The sequence below is a fragment of the Neopsephotus bourkii genome, unplaced genomic scaffold, assembly GCF_033783945.1.
Source record: "Neopsephotus bourkii isolate Nb327-2 ecotype Australia unplaced genomic scaffold, CSIRO-AGI_Nbou_v1 NB_1373, whole genome shotgun sequence".
Taxonomy (NCBI): domain Eukaryota; kingdom Metazoa; phylum Chordata; class Aves; order Psittaciformes; family Psittacidae; genus Neopsephotus; species Neopsephotus bourkii.
This window is the reverse complement of record NW_026901852.1, coordinates 3,244,319-3,263,512: the sequence shown is the minus strand read 5'-3', so window position 1 is coordinate 3,263,512 and position 19,194 is coordinate 3,244,319. Positions and strand designations below refer to the sequence as shown.

General features: G+C 37.3%; 1 protein-coding gene across 5 annotated transcripts in view; it reads right to left on the bottom strand.

The window, feature by feature from the left end:
- PLEKHH2 (pleckstrin homology, MyTH4 and FERM domain containing H2) overlaps nt 1-19,194 on the bottom strand; it is a 56,471-nt gene that overhangs the window by 17,176 nt on the left and 20,101 nt on the right. For 2 of the 5 annotated variants that reach the window (XM_061367170.1, XM_061367171.1), the window contains 14 exons: nt 18,548-18,697; nt 18,026-18,109; nt 16,470-16,551; nt 14,605-14,787; nt 11,843-12,828; nt 10,737-10,812; nt 10,161-10,255; nt 9,381-9,525; nt 7,037-7,173; nt 5,173-5,283; nt 4,822-4,908; nt 4,016-4,174; nt 3,301-3,381; nt 12-191 (listed from right to left, as the gene is read on the bottom strand). In XM_061367170.1, the coding sequence (XP_061223154.1) occupies nt 12-191; nt 3,301-3,381; nt 4,016-4,174; nt 4,822-4,908; nt 5,173-5,283; nt 7,037-7,173; nt 9,381-9,525; nt 10,161-10,255; nt 10,737-10,812; nt 11,843-12,828; nt 14,605-14,787; nt 16,470-16,551; nt 18,026-18,109; nt 18,548-18,697 (2,556 nt within the window). Of the gene's footprint in view, nt 1-11; nt 192-3,300; nt 3,382-4,015; nt 4,175-4,821; nt 4,909-5,172; nt 5,284-7,036; nt 7,174-9,380; nt 9,526-10,160; nt 10,256-10,736; nt 10,813-11,842; nt 12,829-14,604; nt 14,788-16,469; nt 16,552-18,025; nt 18,110-18,547; nt 18,722-19,194 lie in introns of all 5 variants that reach the window. The other 3 variants (XM_061367173.1, XM_061367174.1, XM_061367172.1) reach the window with 2 other exon arrangements.

Below are 19,194 nucleotides of genomic sequence, written 5' to 3'. Positions count from 1 at the left end.
CCTTTTATTACCTTCTCATGTTTGGATCCTATAAGAAGGTAAGTGGGTCCTTGATCTTTGGGGTGGATAACAACGGTGTAATGTGTAGATAATAAACTGCGACCACTAGCCTCATAATCTTCATCAGAATCGCAGGATCTATCAACTTCTTCAACCTTTGCCTCAAAAAGCTTGATTTGACCAAGAGGAAACTAAAAGTAGATACCAGAATTGGTGAGAGAACAAATATTTACTTCAGTGCAGAGAGATTTTCTATTTCTTATTCTACAAATAGAAAGAAAAACATGAACTACCATCAATGCCCATTTGTATTTATGAATTTTCAGTCCTGCCAAGGAATGCCAGATAAGCCTGCTGTTGCAGACAGCAGGAGGAGAATGATATATGCCGAAGTCTGAAAGGGAGACTTTCAAAATTCTTTTCCATGTCTGCTTCTCTATCTAGTTAATGCAATAAATGTCTGTTAGAGTGACAGAAGTAATTCTTCAGAGTTTCCAGACCTGGTTCCAAGCAAAAATCCCCTGTGTCAGCCTAGAACTTTAATTATAATCTTATTATTTCAGAGGACAGCAGTGTACTGTTCATGCATTTATTTTAATCACGCTATAAATTTAAAAGGTAATTTTTTTGTGTGGTAGATCTTCTCGGTTGGTTTAATTCTGCAGTCTGATACATCACAGTACCTGAGTCTGACTTTGTATATGCAGTTATGATCATTTATCAGGAAATATTTTACATGAAAAGCCATTCAAGAGGAAATTTTCACAGAAATATTTTTTCATAACCGTTATCAACAGGAACCCACGATGAACACAAATACAGCACACAGTCTTCACAGCTGAGTGATAGGACTAGCAGAGAATGACAATAGTTTCTAGCGATTTTGTGCAAAGCTCCCTCCTTTCCCACAGCACCACTGCTCTTTCTCTACCTGGTCAGCCATGAGGATGTTCAAATAAGTGTTATTCAGTGGTGCAGTGAAGAAGCCTCGGCTACTGTTTCTGTGTTGTTTGTGATGTCTAGCAATGCTCAGTGATTCAGCAGAAAGAATGTTACACACTACAGTAACTAGTATCTTATTTTTGCCACATTCAAGCGTAAGCCTGAAGTAAGTTACCTTGAAATATCAACCAAAGAAAAAGTAGACAAGGTTTCTCAGTAACACTGTTTAAAATTTTAAAATACCCTATTGGAGAGTAGCTGGTAAATTTGACTTAATCTAGGGTGGACTTCTTGAATAGTGATTTGATGAAGTGAGCTGCTAATACAGTAACTGTGAAGAAAACAGCACATAGTTGTGGCTCTTTACTACAGTGCTCTCACTGGAATAGTGGGGATCCTAATAAGGATTAAAAATGCATGCAGCGATTTGTATTTTCTGTGGTGCTCCTGAAGCATTCAATTTTTTGGACAAAACGAGATTTTGCGAATCAAGAGATGCTGTTTCACAAATAGTCAAGACTTATTTACTTAGTTTAACTAAAACACGGTCAACTCCTTAAATTTGCATTCTGTTTTGGAAAGAGGCCACTTTTATGGAATCCAGTACTGCAGATTGTGTATTTTGTTTCTGCACAGATACAGTCAGCTACAGCAAACATGGTTTTAATTAGCAAATTGTTGAACATCAGAAATGAACTAGCTTTGGAAAACTTCATACATATTCTGCTTACAAAAGCTAAATTCTTATTCTATTACAAGCTAGCAAATTAGTTTCAATTTTGCTTTAAAAGGGCAGTAAAAATTGTTCCAAATGTGAGGGAAATGTTTACAAGAATCCAGCAAAATTCTTAGGATGCTTCTAAAGGGCATGCTAAAACACCAAAACCTTCAATTGTAAAAATGTGTAAATTCAGATACTTTAAACAGAGATTTCTTCACAGGATAAAATGCAAGTTAATTTTAATGTCTCTCTAAAATGAGCTAGAGATTAATGCTGTAGTAATTTGATTCCACAGCCTTGTGTGTAATTTAAATAAAATGTTTTGATGGATGGTTACTGCTATCTTATTCATACAGTTCTAGAAATAAGTTTTAGTTGAATGTTTTAAAATGGCTATGAAAGGGAAGTATAACAGAGGACATAGCTAGCTTTATACAAAGACCATGAATCTGTGGGTTCAGTGTGATCATTTCGTTACATTAGAAGTAACAAATGAGATTTTCTGAATTTTTTTGAACTGTTGGTTATAGTGGCTCAGGGTACTGTTGTCATCTGATCAAGTTTCATCAGTCTTTTTGGTATAGATAATAAGGGTATGAATCAAATATTCATAGCCTCAGTGGTATTAACAAGAGTTCTTGTTTCCAAAATCTTGTTCCTGACCTATCTCCACTAAAAGATGTTTCTTGATGACAGTATACAATGTCTTGGGAGCAAAAGGGCAGGTGAAAAGTCTGACTGGGAAGTGTCCTTTGTCCTGTTTTGGTCGGTAAATACGGCTGGAAATATAAGAACCAACAATATTCAAGAGGGTGGGTATAGAACTAAAGGCCAGGCTCAATGTGGAAGTGGTAGGTTTTGCTCTTCCTTAGCTCCTTGTGTCCTACAGGATATGGAATGCTGGGAGGTTAGCTTAAAACTAACTGGATCCCATTTCTTCCTTTTCTTCCTCAAACAGTATTTTCTCTAGGTTTTAGAAATAATTTTCTTGTCCCTTTCCTTAGCTGTTTGCATCTCCATTGCTGTTTGCTTCATTAGCTGTAAACAGTCAGCTCCTTTTCTGTAATCCTTATGGGGAATGGGAAAAGACCCCCTCCTGCAGACACACATCTGCAAAGCAGCAAACTGCATCCTGCTAGGCTTCTTTTTAATGCCCTTGCCTTTCTTGCAGCACTGTGAAGTGATATACTGAAGAACAGGATTTGGAAGTCAATTGAGGGATAAAAACAGCATTTAACTCCTTGAAACCTGCAGTCACTGCCCACTGCAAACATACATTAGAATGGGTCAGCTTCCAGAAGTAAATGACAGCCAGGTCTTTTCTGATGAGTCTCACACCTGTCAGAAGGGGACACCTGAACTGTCAGCAAATCAGTGTCTCCCTTCAGGTAGGGATAAGAAGATGATGAACGTATGTCCTGTAGAAGGAGGGGACCAATGGGTGTGCCTTGAGTACTGTCAATTAAATGGAAACTTCTCAAGTTGACAATCTGTGAAGTCTAGATATTTAGTAATCAAGATAAAATAGGCATATACTACCCAGGCCAGTTGTCCCCTGATAAAGCTGTAACTTATTGTTTAAAGTCTACTTCAGTATGTTACCTTCCATTCACTGAGGAAACAAGTACAGGACTTACCTTGTCTTCTTGATTACGGAAATAATATAGAGTTTTTCCAACTAGAGTGCACCAAACTCTTTTGGAATATCCATGTTTCACCTGAAATTACAGAACATTAGGAACAAGCACAGCAGAGAAATACAGACTACACTGCACCACCTCTGACCTTTGATGATGCTGGGAATAAATGCCTTGGTTCAAATTCTTTTCTACATTACTAGAAAAATAATTAGAACTGCGTAACCCTATTAAGGGTACAAGACTGAAAGCATCAGATGCTTATCTAAAGCCTAGTCAGGCCAGTGTGAGCTTTTCATTTGGCTCTGGATCAGGCCTAAATCAATGAAAGCTGAGGAAATGGAAGAATTAAAAGAGAAAAAATCCTTTGTATTCTTACTATCTTGAAATAATCTGTCCCAGTAAGTAATGCAGAAAAAGAGAGCACTCCACTGAAATAGGTTAGGTCAATTAGCTACTGAAACGGTTGCTGAACTAGGATACCACAGAAGTGCAAATGGAGAGCTCAACACAGGTACTAATAAATTAAAAAGGCAGAAAGAAAAAATAATCAAATCAAGCAAACATCAGTACGTGAGCTTCTTCACATTGTGAAGTACTGCCAAAGCACATACATGCCTGTTTTGTTAGTATTTGCTGTAGGGGCATTTTCATCTAGATATTATTGTTAAGAAATATGGAATAAAGCAGACTGGGGTAAGAAAAGTGTTCCTACCTTTGTCAGTAATCCTTTCATGGTTGGCTTGACTTCAGGCTGTATGAAAAGTGGGCTGGCAGCCTGTATTTTAAGTACATTCTGTAGTACTTTGATCCATTCTTCTAAGATGTTGGGAGAATCTGCAGTCAGGTAGTATGTTCGTTTTTCTGTGGTCAGCTGTGTAAGAACAGAAGAGTCTCTTCAGCTTTAAGAACATTATAATCTGACCCCACAACTGTGGGGGTTGTAACATATACTACCACCATAGATCCACAACTTTGGGGGGTCTATCTGCCCCTAAGTACTTCTCATTAATGAAACTTTCTGTGGCTAGGCAGAGCAGACAGACATTTATGTGAAAAGTTCCAGGACAGCAGAGCTGAGAAAACTCAATTCATAGAATCATAGAATCACAGAATAGTTAGGGTTGGAAAGGACCTTAAGATCATCAAGTTCCAAACCCCCTGCCATGGGCAGGAACACCTCACACTAAACCATGTCACCCAAGGCTCTGTCCAACCTGACATTGAAATTCACCTCCTTCCAGATAAGCAACTTCTCTCAACCATACTGGCTGGCCGCAAGACTACTATTTATATCTCATGTATGAAGATCTGACCTTTGTAGCATACAAACAAGGCTACATGTAGGACTTTTTTTATAGTTTCTGTAACTGAAATGATTCTTTGGTTTCAAACAAATGGCACTGGTTAATTCCAAGTCCACACTTGAACTTCCAGTGCAACATGGACTGGAACAAGGTGTTGTTTTGGGGGATGAAGGGAATAAATACTTGCTGAAACATAGATGAGAAAAGCAGGCACCTGAATTGTTTGTTTTCCATCACCCCTTTCAATCTGGCTACATGCATTTAGCTCAATTTGACCTTGAGGTTTTCGAATTACATCACTCTGTATGGAAAGAACAGAAAGAGGATATTTTAAATCTTACCAACAGAGAACAATAAATAATTATAGAACTCATTTAAACATTAATCCTGACAAATACTTCCTAGTTAAACATTGAGTACCCTTGTGCACCTCTTGAGGAACTGAGTCCTGAATCACTCTCTAAAAGCTCAGACACCAGGAATGCATTGCTTTTCCTTCTAGCAGTCCTAGATTCTCAGTAAGAACAATCTCATATTAAATAGCAGATAAGTTACATGTACTCACTGGAGATTTGTAGTATAGTAATTCGCCTCCTTTAAGCACAAACCACCGTCGTTTCCAGGTCTTTACTTTACCACCCATTTTTAACAGATATCCAGATTTTTCCAAAGGTTCCTGATTATTTAAGAAGGTAGATAAAAAGCAGTTAGTTGCAGATATATACCTATACCCATCAGAGGTATGTATACATACACACACACACAGATATTTTAATGGCTTAAAAGCATGCTAAGTAATAATTACAGTATTTGATGAGACTTTTAGTCTAATGACAAAGTTTTTACAAGCATCAATTAAGACAAATGTCATGCATGTGGGAAAACTCATTAATATCCCTACTTACAGTTATAGTACATGAAGGAAAGTGATTTGCTCAGAACTATACAAAAGAATGAAGAATAGGATGATTTCTGATTTTACTAATTATTTGTATTAAACAAGGAACAAAATGAATATAATGTAAATATGTATTTTCCCCAACTTCAAGGACCTGGTGTAGAGCTACAGACCAGGTGTAGAGCACTGTAATTCAGAGCTCTGCACAGACATACTTTTAGTGTATACACCTGCAGAACACAAGAGTTCACAGTTCTGCTCTGTGAAGAAAGTGTAAGATAAATTACCTTCATCCCCAGGCTGTTAATCCACATGTACTAAGAGCAGCCCTGTGGAGAAGGACTTCGGAGTGTTGGCTGATGAGAAACTTAACATGAGGCGGTTTCAGTGCGCGCTCACAGGCCAGAAAGCCAACCACACCCTGGGCTGCATCAAAAGTAGCATGACCAGCAGGTCGAAGGAGGCGATCCTGCCCCTCTACTCTGCCCTCATGAAACCCCACTTGGAGTACTGTGTGCAGTTCTGGTGTCCTCAACATAAGGAGGACATGCAGCTGTTGGAATAAGTCCAGAGTAGGGCCACAGGGATGATCAGGGGGCTGGAGCACTTCCCGTATTAAGACAGGCTGAGAAAGTTGATGCTGTTCAACCTGGAGAAGAGAAGGCTGCATAGAGACCTCATAGCAGCCTTCCAGTATCTGAAGGGGCCCTACAAGGATGCGGGAGAGGTACTCTTCATCAGGGACTGTAGCGACAGGACAAGGCAGAATGGGTTTAAACTTAAACAGGGGAAGTTCAAGTTAGATGTAAGGAAGAAATTCTTTAATGTGAGCTTACTGGAACAGGCTGCCCAAGGAAGTGGTAAATGCTCCATCCCTGGCAGTGTTCAAGGCCAGGCTGGACAGAGCCGTGAGCGACATGGTCTAGGATGAGGCATCCCTGCCTGTAGCATGGAGGTTGGAACTAGATGATCTGAAGGTCCTTTCTAACCCTAACTATTCTATGATTCTATGTTAAAACACTAGCTACTACACAGACCAATACCCCACGATGTTTTGTCCTTGCATGTTGCTCTACTTAGGATTTCTCTGAAGCGTAAAGTTTTCCCTGTATGAGGAAACTATAGATATGTATTACTGCACACAGATTTCTACTGATGCCTTCAACTTCTTCACTGGAATGCCGTTCTATTTCCCTGAATATTCAGATAATAATTTTAAGTTGATAATAGTATTACATATGCTATCTGATACCATATCTGGTTCCAAAAAATGAAAACCTGAAGTGCTTTGAATTGTATTCTGGAGTTATCTACCTATTTCCATTCATTATACAGAAAGCTCAGAATTACCCTGTTTTCCTTCAATCATTAGAGCCTTACATGGCTAACTTATTGCTGGTTTATTTTGCTATTTGTACTCATAAGGCAGTCTGTGAGTCAGAAAGGCTAATACAGAGATTGGTAGCAGTCTTTGCACATAAATGTACACACACACCATAGGTACACCTCTTCACAGAATTTCAGTACTTACATTTTTTCCATTATCACTAGATGAGGAAGAAGTCTTAGGAAGTTTCTGCTCTGGCTCTGAATAGTCTGTATCTACTGAATATGCATCTGGAGGAATAGCATAGTCACTTTCTGAGGTCACAGAAGACAGAGACACACCTGTGTTAAAAGAACAATGTTTCTTTGCATTTGTTTATTAATTAGAAACAAATGAGATCAGAATATCCATACAGAAAGAATATCTGAATAGGATCTGCAGGCAAAAACAACTATCAGCATAAATCCATCAGGAAACAAGCCTGATTAAAGCATAATTGTTTTAAATATCAGCATATCAAATGCTTAGCACAGTGCTAATACTTGAATCCCCATTTCTTCATAATTAAACAGAGTTAAAGTCACTTGTGAATGAAACAACAACTAAATGTCTTCTATGTATTATCACTTTCTGTTAAATTACAAAAGCTTTCTGAAGGAAGAAGTCAGTGCCCTGCATCGCACTCATTCTGTAGACAGGATCTTTAATTAAACGAAGCAACACTCCGCTTACCCTTTCTGCCTTTGGTCTAGTATCTGGACTTCTAATACTTATGTACTAAGAAGGCATGCTCAAGGTTTGCTCTATGCTGAACTTGTGAGTGTCTTTATTCTTCAGTTACCATGAATTTTTATACTCAGGTTTTCTAAAAAGCCAAATTCCAAAATTCAGGATTTTTTTTTTACTTTATTAGCTTTAATCCTAAAAAAAAAAAAAATGCACCCTGTTTTCAACTCCAGAGAATCAGTGATAGAATTCCAGACACCACCCTTATTCATCACAGCAATAATTATTTTCAAACATGTGAACACGTCTTTTTGTAAGGACTAGTGTTCTATTCCAAAAGGTTACTCTCCAAGACTGAAATGAAGATGCTTGTTTCCTTCGTTTCATTAATTTCCAAAATCATTTGCCAATTTTATATGAGAAAAAAGTATTTCTCATTTATTGCTTCGGTAAGCCACCTGGGCTGTCAGGGTGGGTTCTTCTCATGCTGGATCTTCAATAGCAAAAATGCAGCAAATTTTAATTATGTGCCTAGAGAAACTTGTGACTGCCTAGATTTTTGATCTCAACACCCCAACCTCAACAAAGATATGTACGTACGTGTTTTGCGGTTAAGAAAGGTTTCCATAAAGGACTCTTTTATGGGAAGGAAACACAACCAAAAGGAATGGTTCCATTTCAGAGACACGAATATAAACTGTAGGCGAAACCAGCTGTTAAATCCACTAATTTACCCTTCCTGTTGCTCAAGCATGTAACATGAGATGTGTCTGCAGCCACAGCACTGGTTTTTGCTTAGCAAGATGGAGCTGCTGGGAAGCAGGAACCTCAGGTCCTTTTCACACTAATATATCAAAATTACAACTACATCGTTGTAACAGACTCAATCACACGTGGCTGGCACTGGAAAATCCCAGTGGAACAATGGCTCTATCCACCTGCTCCAGTGTGACAGAGCAGAGCTCCTTCTCACTGGGATTTTAACATGTCTAAGAGAGATTACTGAATACTGTTATTTTGCATTTCTAAAGCAATGTATAATGAAGGATCTTAACACACAGCCTCACTTGGATCTCAGATTTTAGTCTCCCTTGGTTTACCCAATGAAAAAATACCCACAGGGATTTAACATTATCACCCCATTGAAGCAGCATTTTAACTTTCAATGATATGAAGCATATTATTTTAATCTGCAGATGGAAAACACACAGTTACTGAGAGATGAGATATTTGCCTTCCACAAAAGACAGAACATTACTGGATTCAAGTGTTCCAACTAATTCTTTGCACAGGACTTTGAGACAATCACTGTAAAAACGAAATAAGCCCTTCGTTGAATGAGACAACAGAACCAAATACTCTGTTGAAGGAACTTTTCCACCTGGTTTCTGATCACATGAAACTATTACTTTGTTTCATAAACTTGAATATATGTGGGTTTTTTTTCTGATGGCGAATACTTTTTTCTACATCATTTTTACCCACCTACAGTTAAAGGTCATAGGAAGTCTTTAGCATGACAGAGTATAGATAGAACGAAGCTTCTCACTTTAAATGTACAAGTCACTCTTCCCTAATAACAACAGCCAGCTACTAGATTAATGCCATAAAAAGGCATCTTTAATAATATCATTAAATAGAAAGCCATGTATAACAGTCCTCCTGCTTGAATAAAAGATCTAGGCTTTGATAGTTGGGATAAAAGCTTAGATTTAAGATTTCCATGCTGTTTAATGAAGAAATCAATTTCTAAGAATATCATATAAACTGCCTAGTTTTCCAAACTTCCCAGAAGTTACTTGTTCTTACGGTTTTTGCCTACCTCGTTTCATAGCCCGAGGACTACCCGGACCACTTCTGCTTCGAGAATCAGATTCAGAAGTCCTTGAGCTGGACCGAGAGCTGTCTTCTTCCTCAGATCCTGATGACTCATCTATAAATGGGCTATTGCTTATCTGAGTTGCTTTCTGCAGAAATTAACGCAACAGTCTTTGATACCTTGCACAAAGGGTATCAGTCATTTCCTTCATACTGTGGCAGAACTCTGCTGGCTTCATAACATTCAAAGCTGTTCTTACTTGAGTTGTGAGTTTTGGCACACAAGTATTAACATAAAACTGAATTCACTCTGCCCTCTGCATACTCAACTACACCCACACTTTGAAAACAGAAACCTGGGGTAGCTCAAGGCATGGGCTTTTCCAAATCATAAAAGGCTGCCAGAAAATAAACAATGCTGTGATTAGTTACTGCTGGCTATCTGACTATAAACAGTTTTGGCGCTGACACAAAGACATTTCTACACATACACACACTTTCAGTTATGGTATTGAGCACCATGTGGTTCTGTTTAATAATTAACAGGCCTTTGGAAAAAATCAGCAAAGAACACAAGAAGAACTGATCTGGGATAGTAACATTTTATAAGCAGCAGTAATTCTTTTCCCCAGCTATTTGACATTTCCATTACTTCTGGGGTTCTGTGATCTCTAAACATCATCTTATGACATATTTGGCATGGTAGCATCAAATGTGAAACAGCAACTTCCTAGATGTGAAGCCTAATGGTATTTTAAAATTTCCTTTAAACAGTAATAGTTACCCCTTTCAAAGTGGTGTAGACAGGAGTGGTCATGTTCTTATATATCAGAGATGTATATAATCCAGATATGGAGCATGAAGTTAGTGAAACAGCACCTAAAGAAGCAACATATTTTATTAATTACCTTCGTAATTCACTCTCAATTAACGAAATTCAAATGTCTTTTTTTTGCATTGTGTAACTGCTTTAAAAGTAAAATAATTCCTGAACTGTTTCAGACGTGAGATTTGTAGCTTTTTGAAATTTACCATGGTTCTAATCAGTATAAATTAATTGTAGTCATGACCACTAGCACTTTTAAAATTGGAAGTATAATCTCTTGCCTTGTTACCTGGTATAGACTCTTCAAAATGAATTGCAAAGAAAACTGGAGTGAACAAATTCAGCACAAAGTTAAGAGGCAAGGTAACAGAAGGCAGTGGAAAGACAGACAATTATTTTCTAGGTTTTAAATGGCAGATAACTGAAACTTCATTGAAGTATCTTAGAGGAATATGAAACATTTGGTCCTTGCTTACAAATCACTGTAAGTGAAGAATTTTTGTTGATGAGACAATGAACAACCAAACTACTTACTTTTGTTAACAGATTCCATGGTGAAAGCTTCAGACATCCTTAAACCAGATTTGGCTACAGCATAAATTCTGCTTTCCTATACAAGCAGAATGGATTTGATGGTAGAGAATTAAAACACAACAATTACTTTTTTTCTGTTTAGCCTCCCCATAGCCTCTTAGTCTTTGTGTTAGTGCAACAATGGGATAAAATGCTTGATAAAATGGCATCATCAACAGCAGCTGAAAAAATGCATTGTATGCTATACCCATCACATGCATAGGATGTTTCAAACTTTTTTCACTCAATGATTAGCCTGTAGGCAACTTCTTTTTAAAAATACCATTATGGGGGGCCAAAGAAGCTATAGAAAGAATTACTTTTTTAATTTTTAATGGAAGATTCTATGTTAAGAACATAGAAATGCCATTATGAGGCAACTCTTCAACTTCTTGTGTTAAAAGGCCAAAATAAAAAAATCTATAATGAAAAAATATGTATGAAAATATATATAAAGAAGGCATTACAGTAATGCATTATTCATCTCTGAATCATTAATAAATCTCTGACTGTGAAACTGCAGAACTGGTGAGTCTTGACATAGTTAATTTTGGATTTTGTGTAAAACATTAATATATATTTTAATTCCCCAAAAGATGGCTTTAAAATTTTACTTGTAAATGTGATCAATAACTTCTGTAACCTTTATCTGTCTTCTGTCAACTTAATTGTCTGGATTGTGAGTGGTACAATAGTTACAGCAAAGGCACCGACACCAGGACTCTTAGGCTCTGTTGGTGTTAAGATAAATAAATGAATGCAATCACAAGTATTGCCTCCTTTGATACACTCAAGAAGACATAAGTAACTGACATGTGACATGAAAAAAATTGGTCTTATCTACAAAAACAGTGACTATGTTTTCAACAGCAGAAATACTGTGCTTCAATTCAAACTTGCTTCTCCATTTGTTGTCTTAGATCCAATCAAAATAACCCTTCATCTCTTTGATGACCCTGTTTTGTCATCAACAGAAAATAAGAAAGCTAGAGGCAATAAAAATCGTAGAAGCAGCATGAAAATGAGTTAGTTTTACCAGTAGTAAAAATATCTGTAATTACACTTACCCAGGAAGGAAATCGATGCAATGGAGGGGTTGGAGGTTTGTTGGCAGCACCCTTTTTTGTTGCATCACAAGGTTCCTGTGTGTCAGCATTTTGTGCTTCACTGCAGTCATAGGTAAACACTCCTTCATCACAGCCAATCTCCATTTTCTCTAAAATATCACTATCTTCTCCATCCACCAGATCAATGTCTGTTTCCTGAGGTCTCCATGGACGTATCAAACTTATGGCATTTCTATTTCTACCGAACATTCTGTCAGAACTCAGTTGGGGCTGGCTAAGATGTTTCTTTGCTAATGCTGAGTTTATACTGAACATATTTGGAGTCCGTAACATTGGAGGTGGCAAATTTGAGGGCGAATCTGACTGTGTTGTGCATTGAGAACCTGCAGAAGTTGCCAGAATTGGGTGTTTGGGTGTCAGAGCAGGGGTTAAAATTGGACTTGGAGTATTTGCCTCACTGGATGAGGATGAATAATCTAGCCTCTGAGACTGAAATTTCTTATTCAGCTCATCTGAAGAACTATCTTGGTCTTTTTTTTTACTTGTGAAGTCAGAGTTGCACTTTCCACCTGGATTGTTCTGGCCTTTTCTTTGGGACCCTTGCTGCCAGGAGTATAGCTTCTTGTGCTGAGTCTTCTGAACACCAAAACTCTCTTCTTCAAATAGAGAACTACTGTCATCAGATGCTGTCAAATACATCTCACTTCCCACTCTACCATACCTTGCATTCTCTTCAGATGTGTGGCTCGAAAGAGTCGATGCACACCTGGATTTCAGTCCTTTGTCCCCTCCATCCTCATCTGAGCTCCAGTCACTCCCAGTAGTACAGGAGTTCTTTGACATGTCACTGTCTAGATCCTTGGATGAACAGCTCGTTCTCACATTTTTATTCTGCTCTGATCCAGAGGAACTTTGTTGCAATGCCTTCTGACCTTTATTTGTTTCGTGTGCAGGACCAACAAAGGTAGTTTCCAGGATATCCTTCTCTAGAGGAGAAATATAATGAATATGAGAAAATTACTTTAGCAAACTTGACTGCTCAATGATTTTATCATCGTGTCTGCAAATAGTTAGTAGGTAATAATTCCAAGCACAAATTTAAGTTTCATAATAGAATAAATATGCACATTTAAGTTTCATAAATATGCACATTTCAGTTTTATAATAGTATAAATAATAAACCTTAAGAAAATATTTTAACTTTTTGAATGCAACTGAAGTTGCAATGATGTTTGCCAAAAAACTGTAAGAGACGTTACTCAAACTAAAAATAGCAGTAAGTGTAAAGATAAGCAGACTGGAGCCATAAAGTTTGTTGAAAACAAGCAAACAAAAAACACCCCCTACCCCCAAACCCTAAAGACTTAAAGAGGGCATATAAATTTAATTACTTTATTTTAAATCTAAGGAAAATTAAAGTTTAATGAAAGCTTGTCAGAAAAGATTTACGTTAGCAAATTAAGTATTCTGACAACTTCTATAGTGTTTATACACAAAAATGTCTTCTGCAAGCTATTACTGTATTCCCAATGGTGAATGCTTAAGATATACAAGAAAGCCTCATGAAAAATGTTTAGGGAAAGACACTGTATTAAAAATAGCTTTGTTTCTGCATTTCACTTTTACCTGGTTTTGCAAGAGAGAGCTATAGCTTGCAGCATGTCAGTGAGGCCCATGTGCTACTCCTGAGTTAAAACAGATGTGAGAACTAGGGCTTTACTACACAGACACTTGGGACAGTTGATGTGGATTGGACAAGCAAAAGATTTTAATTTATTCCGTATTAAAATAATGAAGTCACAAAAGTTGATCTGTTTCCATCCAGTAAGCATAAAGTTTTATTTCTTATCCCTTTCCTTGAAAAGAAGATTCTTTCTTCAATTCCCTCATCCATAAAAATGGAAATAATAATACATACCCACCTTTGTAATGAACTTGGTGTAATAAAAATACACAAAATTTTAATAGGATTTATTTCAGTTTCTGATTTTCTAAAGAGCTCAACTTGCAATTTTGGGTACCATGATTAACTGTGGAGAAAATGCTGAGGTCATAAATAGTATTGTGGAACTCAAATGAAGGACCAGAGCCTCCTTCCTGAGCTTTTTATTGCTAAAGGGAAGTAGCAAACTGCAATAGACTGCTTATGCTTGTAACAGCATAACAGCACAACAATTTGCTGGCACTACTAGACTTCAGGGCTTGTTGGGGAAATTATATGAACTGATACAGGAGCTTTCTCTTTCTTCAGATGGGAAACAGTGGTATGAAAAGATGCCTGAGACTCCCTTCTGTTTTTTGCTGACCTTTATCATTCTAATGAAAGATTACTGAGCTGATCTTGTTGAGTTAGGGCATGAAACTAACACTGGAACACCAGTGATACCATAGATAAAATATACAGAAACTGGACCTAGGTGAGACTCTACCCTAGCATAAAGATGTAACAGCCCTCCTTGGGGGACAAGCAGCCTTAAGCTCCTTACACTACTGTGGAGCAAACCTGAGCCACAAGAAATCCTTTCCTTTGCAACCAATGCACCCTATCAGACAGACACTGCACACTGACAAACAATACATTAGTGGTATTATGGAGATTCTAGTGCTCAGCAGGACTTCTTCCTAGTATTAGAGACTAGCATTGAAGAGGGAGACAGTACTATTATGTACTTTGAAAACAGCTGGTCTGGATACACTGACAGTTGTCAGTTTTAGATTTCCACCCATGTCAGAATAAAATGGCAATATTGGTGACTACGTACCTAGCATGTTTTTGCCTTCAGTGTAGTCTGACTCTTTAGATGATGACTTGCCCATTTCTTCAAACTTAGAAGATGGCTGAGGACTTCTTGCTCTATTTGAAAAGCATCCAAAAGTCAAACTGCTTAGTCGCTGACACTCTCCAGGTTTTTGTGTTGAAGTAACAGATTTCTTGCCTGTAGCTTCTGAAGAACAGAAATTAAAAAATCTTGTGTTAATGGGATACAGCAAGCTGTGCTACTGGTCTCTTTACCCTGCAGTGTAAAGTTGGTTAGGTTTTTTGAAGATACCTCCCCATATCAAAAGAAACCCAGAGCTACATTTCTAGATCTTAAAGATTGACTTTTTAGTATAAAAGGAAAACAAAATCTTTTAACAATTTCACAGCAGTAAGATATAAACCATGCACTAAATACAGAATGAAAACATGTGGAAATACCTGATTTTATTCTGTTGTGACTGATATTAAACCTATGGATTGGTGTAAAATAGATAATATGAGAAAGACTGTAGAACAATAGTATTAAAAATACGTGGTGGCCTTCCCTTCAGATACAAATATTAAGAGAATCTGTAATAGGTGCTACAGCAAATGTAAAGCAGCATGAATAATAAGATTAGCTGCCTTGAGAACATGAAATCTGTCCTTAGGCACAGCTATTCTGCCAGAAACTCATATAAAACAATGCTGCCCGTCCATGTTTATGAAAAGTTCTGTGGCAGATCCAGGAAGGCCCTTATCCATACCTGTAAACTGTTTAAAACAGTACCAAGTGATCCTAATTTATAGCCTGCTACCAGCATGGACACTGCAGATGGTAATAAATTGCTTAATATTTTTTAGCATATCAGTAAACGTGTGTTCAAAACCAGCTGACAAATTCTTAGTGTCTCAAAAAGCTTTTGAAGAGATCTCCCCAAAGAGGATGACTAAAGCTAAGTGCTGAAATATACAGAACTGTTAGTGATCAAAAAATAGCAAAGAAACAAAGCAATCCAGTTTCTTCATTAACAGAGAGGTGCTTCTTGGTTTAAAAACTTCGTATTGTGTATGTATGTATTTTGTACATATTTAGATTTTCATGTATTATGCATATTAATGAGTGTACACACATATATACACAAATTTCTACATTGTCTGGGTGTATGCATACATACATGAGATACATTATCAAGAAATGAGGACTAAGTAGCAAACTAGTAAGATTTTCAGGCGATAGTAAGTTGTCAAGTCAACCTGGCATGGAGAGAACTGGGGGAACCTTCAGAAACACAAGAAAGCTGGTGAACAGGCAACACAGTAGCAAATAAAATTCAACTGTGATAAAGGTGAAATAATGCTCTTTGGAAGGGATATTCCTCTTTCCCGTGTTTACAGTCCATGATTTTTAAATCAATCATATCCACTTGGAGGGGAGCCTGGTGATACTGTGGCTGAATTAAGTCAAATGTAGTAATTAAACAAATCTGATCATAATTCTGAGTCCCAGCTGACCATTTGCTAGAAACAGCAGAGGCAGACTGACATTCACCTATTCCTGAACAGTGGTAGGACCACCAATACTATAAGGTGAAAGCAAAGATCTGGCATAAATCCAGTCAGATCTTACTACTTGTATAACCTCTTAAGTAACAAAGCACCTGTTCACACATCAAAAACCAGTTGTGGTTTGTCTGCATGTCTTTTTAATGAAAATTAAATTATTGCTTGCCTAGCACCTTCATGTACAGTCACTCTGATGTCAATTCATACTGACAACTTTGTGATTTCACAGAATATTTCAATTATGTGGCTGCACAAATTAATAGGGAATAGAAAGTTTATATAGTTTAAATAGAGAAATTTTTAGAAAAACTGTAGATTTACCTTGCAGTTTAGATTGTACTGTTTTCATCTCTTTGGTTTGCTTTTGGTTGATCAAGCGAAGGTTCTGATTTTCCACCTCTAACTAAAAGCATACAAATGTGATCTCATCCATGGGTGAAACAATTTTTAAAGTTACTACATCATTTAGATTTTCTCTGAATTTCTGCCTATCCAAGGAAAGCTAATTCAAATGGCAACCTCCTCCCTGCTACTTCTCTTAATGCCAGCCTAAGCATTTGTTTATCCTGAACAACTAAATTCCCTGCAATGATAACTTGCATAACTTCTGTTAAAATCATTCCTCCAAACAAGCAAACCCAAAACTGCTTTAAAAAGCCTCAATAATTAAGGAAAAAGAAATCTTCATCAGTATTTTTAATAAAAGCAGAGGGATTGAGTTACTAATTTCTGTGTCACTTGGCAAACCCAAAAGCAAGCAGAAGAATTAGAGGGAATGATGGTGCTAATACCTCCTACGATCCCACAGCAAAGATTTAAAATGTAGGTATTAAAAAACTTTACACAAACAAGACAACCTTCTACAGAAAGAAAAACCCCAACAACCTATTGCTGTAACCCACTACCAGGAGATAAAAGACGTTGGTTCAAACTGCTGCTCCAAATCAGACAAAGAGAAGATTTGAATCTGAGTATTCCATATCACAAAGAGGGGAGCCAGAAATTCCAGTTCCACTGCGTGACATCTGCCCACCCCTATGCAGATAGCTCGAGATTCTCCACCTTTCAAACTAAGTAAATAGTTTGAGTCATACCTGATTTTGTCCAAACTTTTTCAAGATAATTTTAGCTAAACTTACTTGTCTTTTTCTTATATGATTTCAAAAACTCCCTTTGCAGACTAATAGTAAATGTTACTTTCAGTTTCCTACTTCAAATATAGTCATTTAATTGTTTTTCAACTGGAGCGAGTATAATTTCCAATTAACCACAACAGAGTAGGATTTTGACTTTTACAGGCAACTTTAAATTCTATACAAATGAGGAGAAAGCACACAAAAACCTAGCAGCTGTAGGCAGGGCAAAGACATGGTTATCTCACTACAGCAGAGAAACAACAAAGACAACTGGTCTCTTCTGAGAACAGTCATTATGTCCCTGAAACTGTTCATGACTAAGAGCACTGTGGGCATTGGAAAACAAAAAATATATCAAGTCCTTTCTTTCTGCCAGATATGGTCAGCTTTCTGGGGATTATTAATACTTCAGGCATCTGACTGAGGAAGCTCAGTTTCCCAGATAATCTCCCCCTTGGTGGAGATGAGGACCCTCCATAAAGAAGATGTAGCTATACTAGCTGACCAAATTAGACATCAGAATTAAAGGGACATGGATACTCTGCCCTCTATGCTGCTGTTTTAATTTTAGTCTTTCACTCAAATATCTACATAGATCAATGAAACTGGGAAGTTTGGTGGGGATTTTTGTTTAGGGTTTTGGTTTGGTGGGGCAAAAAGCCCTTTAACAGCCAAATAGCCTAGGGGATAACCAGTCACACCATTATATTTTCTGTACAAGTACCGTAGCAAGAGTTATACCTCATGGAGCTTGACTGTCACCCATTCTTTTATTTTAGCTGCTTTTTCTTCTATGATTTTTGCTTCTTGAAGTCTTATTTGCTTCTGGAAAAAAATTGACATAAGCATGTTTTTCACTGAGTATTACAGTCTGCCTGAGTAGTCTCTTCAGACACAAATCCTAAAATTGCTTGAAGTAATTCAGTCTCCTGGGCAATACATGATGATTTAAGAAAAAAAGTAAATGAATAGGCCATTCACAGAGGCTGCTGTTCCTCCTTTCCTTAGGAAAAATTGAAGCTCTTCAGAGGAAACAGTGAAGAGGAAGAACATCTTTTTCCTCTTAAAAGTTAGATGTTCTTTCAAAGGAAGCCAGAACATAATTTGCAAGTGAAAAAACCTTATTCTAATGCAGTACTTCTAATGGGAACCTTTTTAAGCAAACAACAGAAATAATGCTAAACTTTTCTGTCCTTTCATTTTCCTTTTGTATAATTCAGAATGGAACTGATGCTCATCTTTTCTAACACCATTATCGTTAACCTGTTCTTCAAGTTGTTGCTCCAACTTTTGTATTATGTCATTTTTATCTTGTATCAGGATCTCCAGATCTTGACATCTCTTGTACAACCTGGTTTCTGATTCGCTTGTTTGAACATTGGCTGCTTTTAATTTTTCTTCCATGACTTGTACCTACGTGGAAGGTCAAACACAAGACTTTAAGAAACATAGGACTCAAAGTTAAAGGTAGTAATTTAATCACAAGATGAACTGTTAAAATTGCCCCTACACTTCAGATCCAAGATAACCCTACAAAGTTGGGAAGCCTATTTGAGTGAAAAATCCACAGTTCATTATGTCTCCCTATACATTTAATACCAATAGGACTGGCTAAACTCTGACAGACCTTATAGAGACTTTGTCAGTGTCTGTGAGAGGCTTCTAGGTTTGTAACACACAGGCTGTCAGAAACACCCATATAGGAAGAATACACACAGGGAGCTGTTAGGCTTAATAAACAATCTTTTAATAAATAAACAATTGCACAGTGTAAAAAAAAACCCAACAAATTAACAGCAGCACTGTAAAAAAAAAGTGGCTCAGAAGTACTGGGCTTGTAGTCAGAAACATTTTCTAACTCCAAACATTTTTATTTTTACAATTTCAGTTTCTAGCTGTCTCACAGTAAC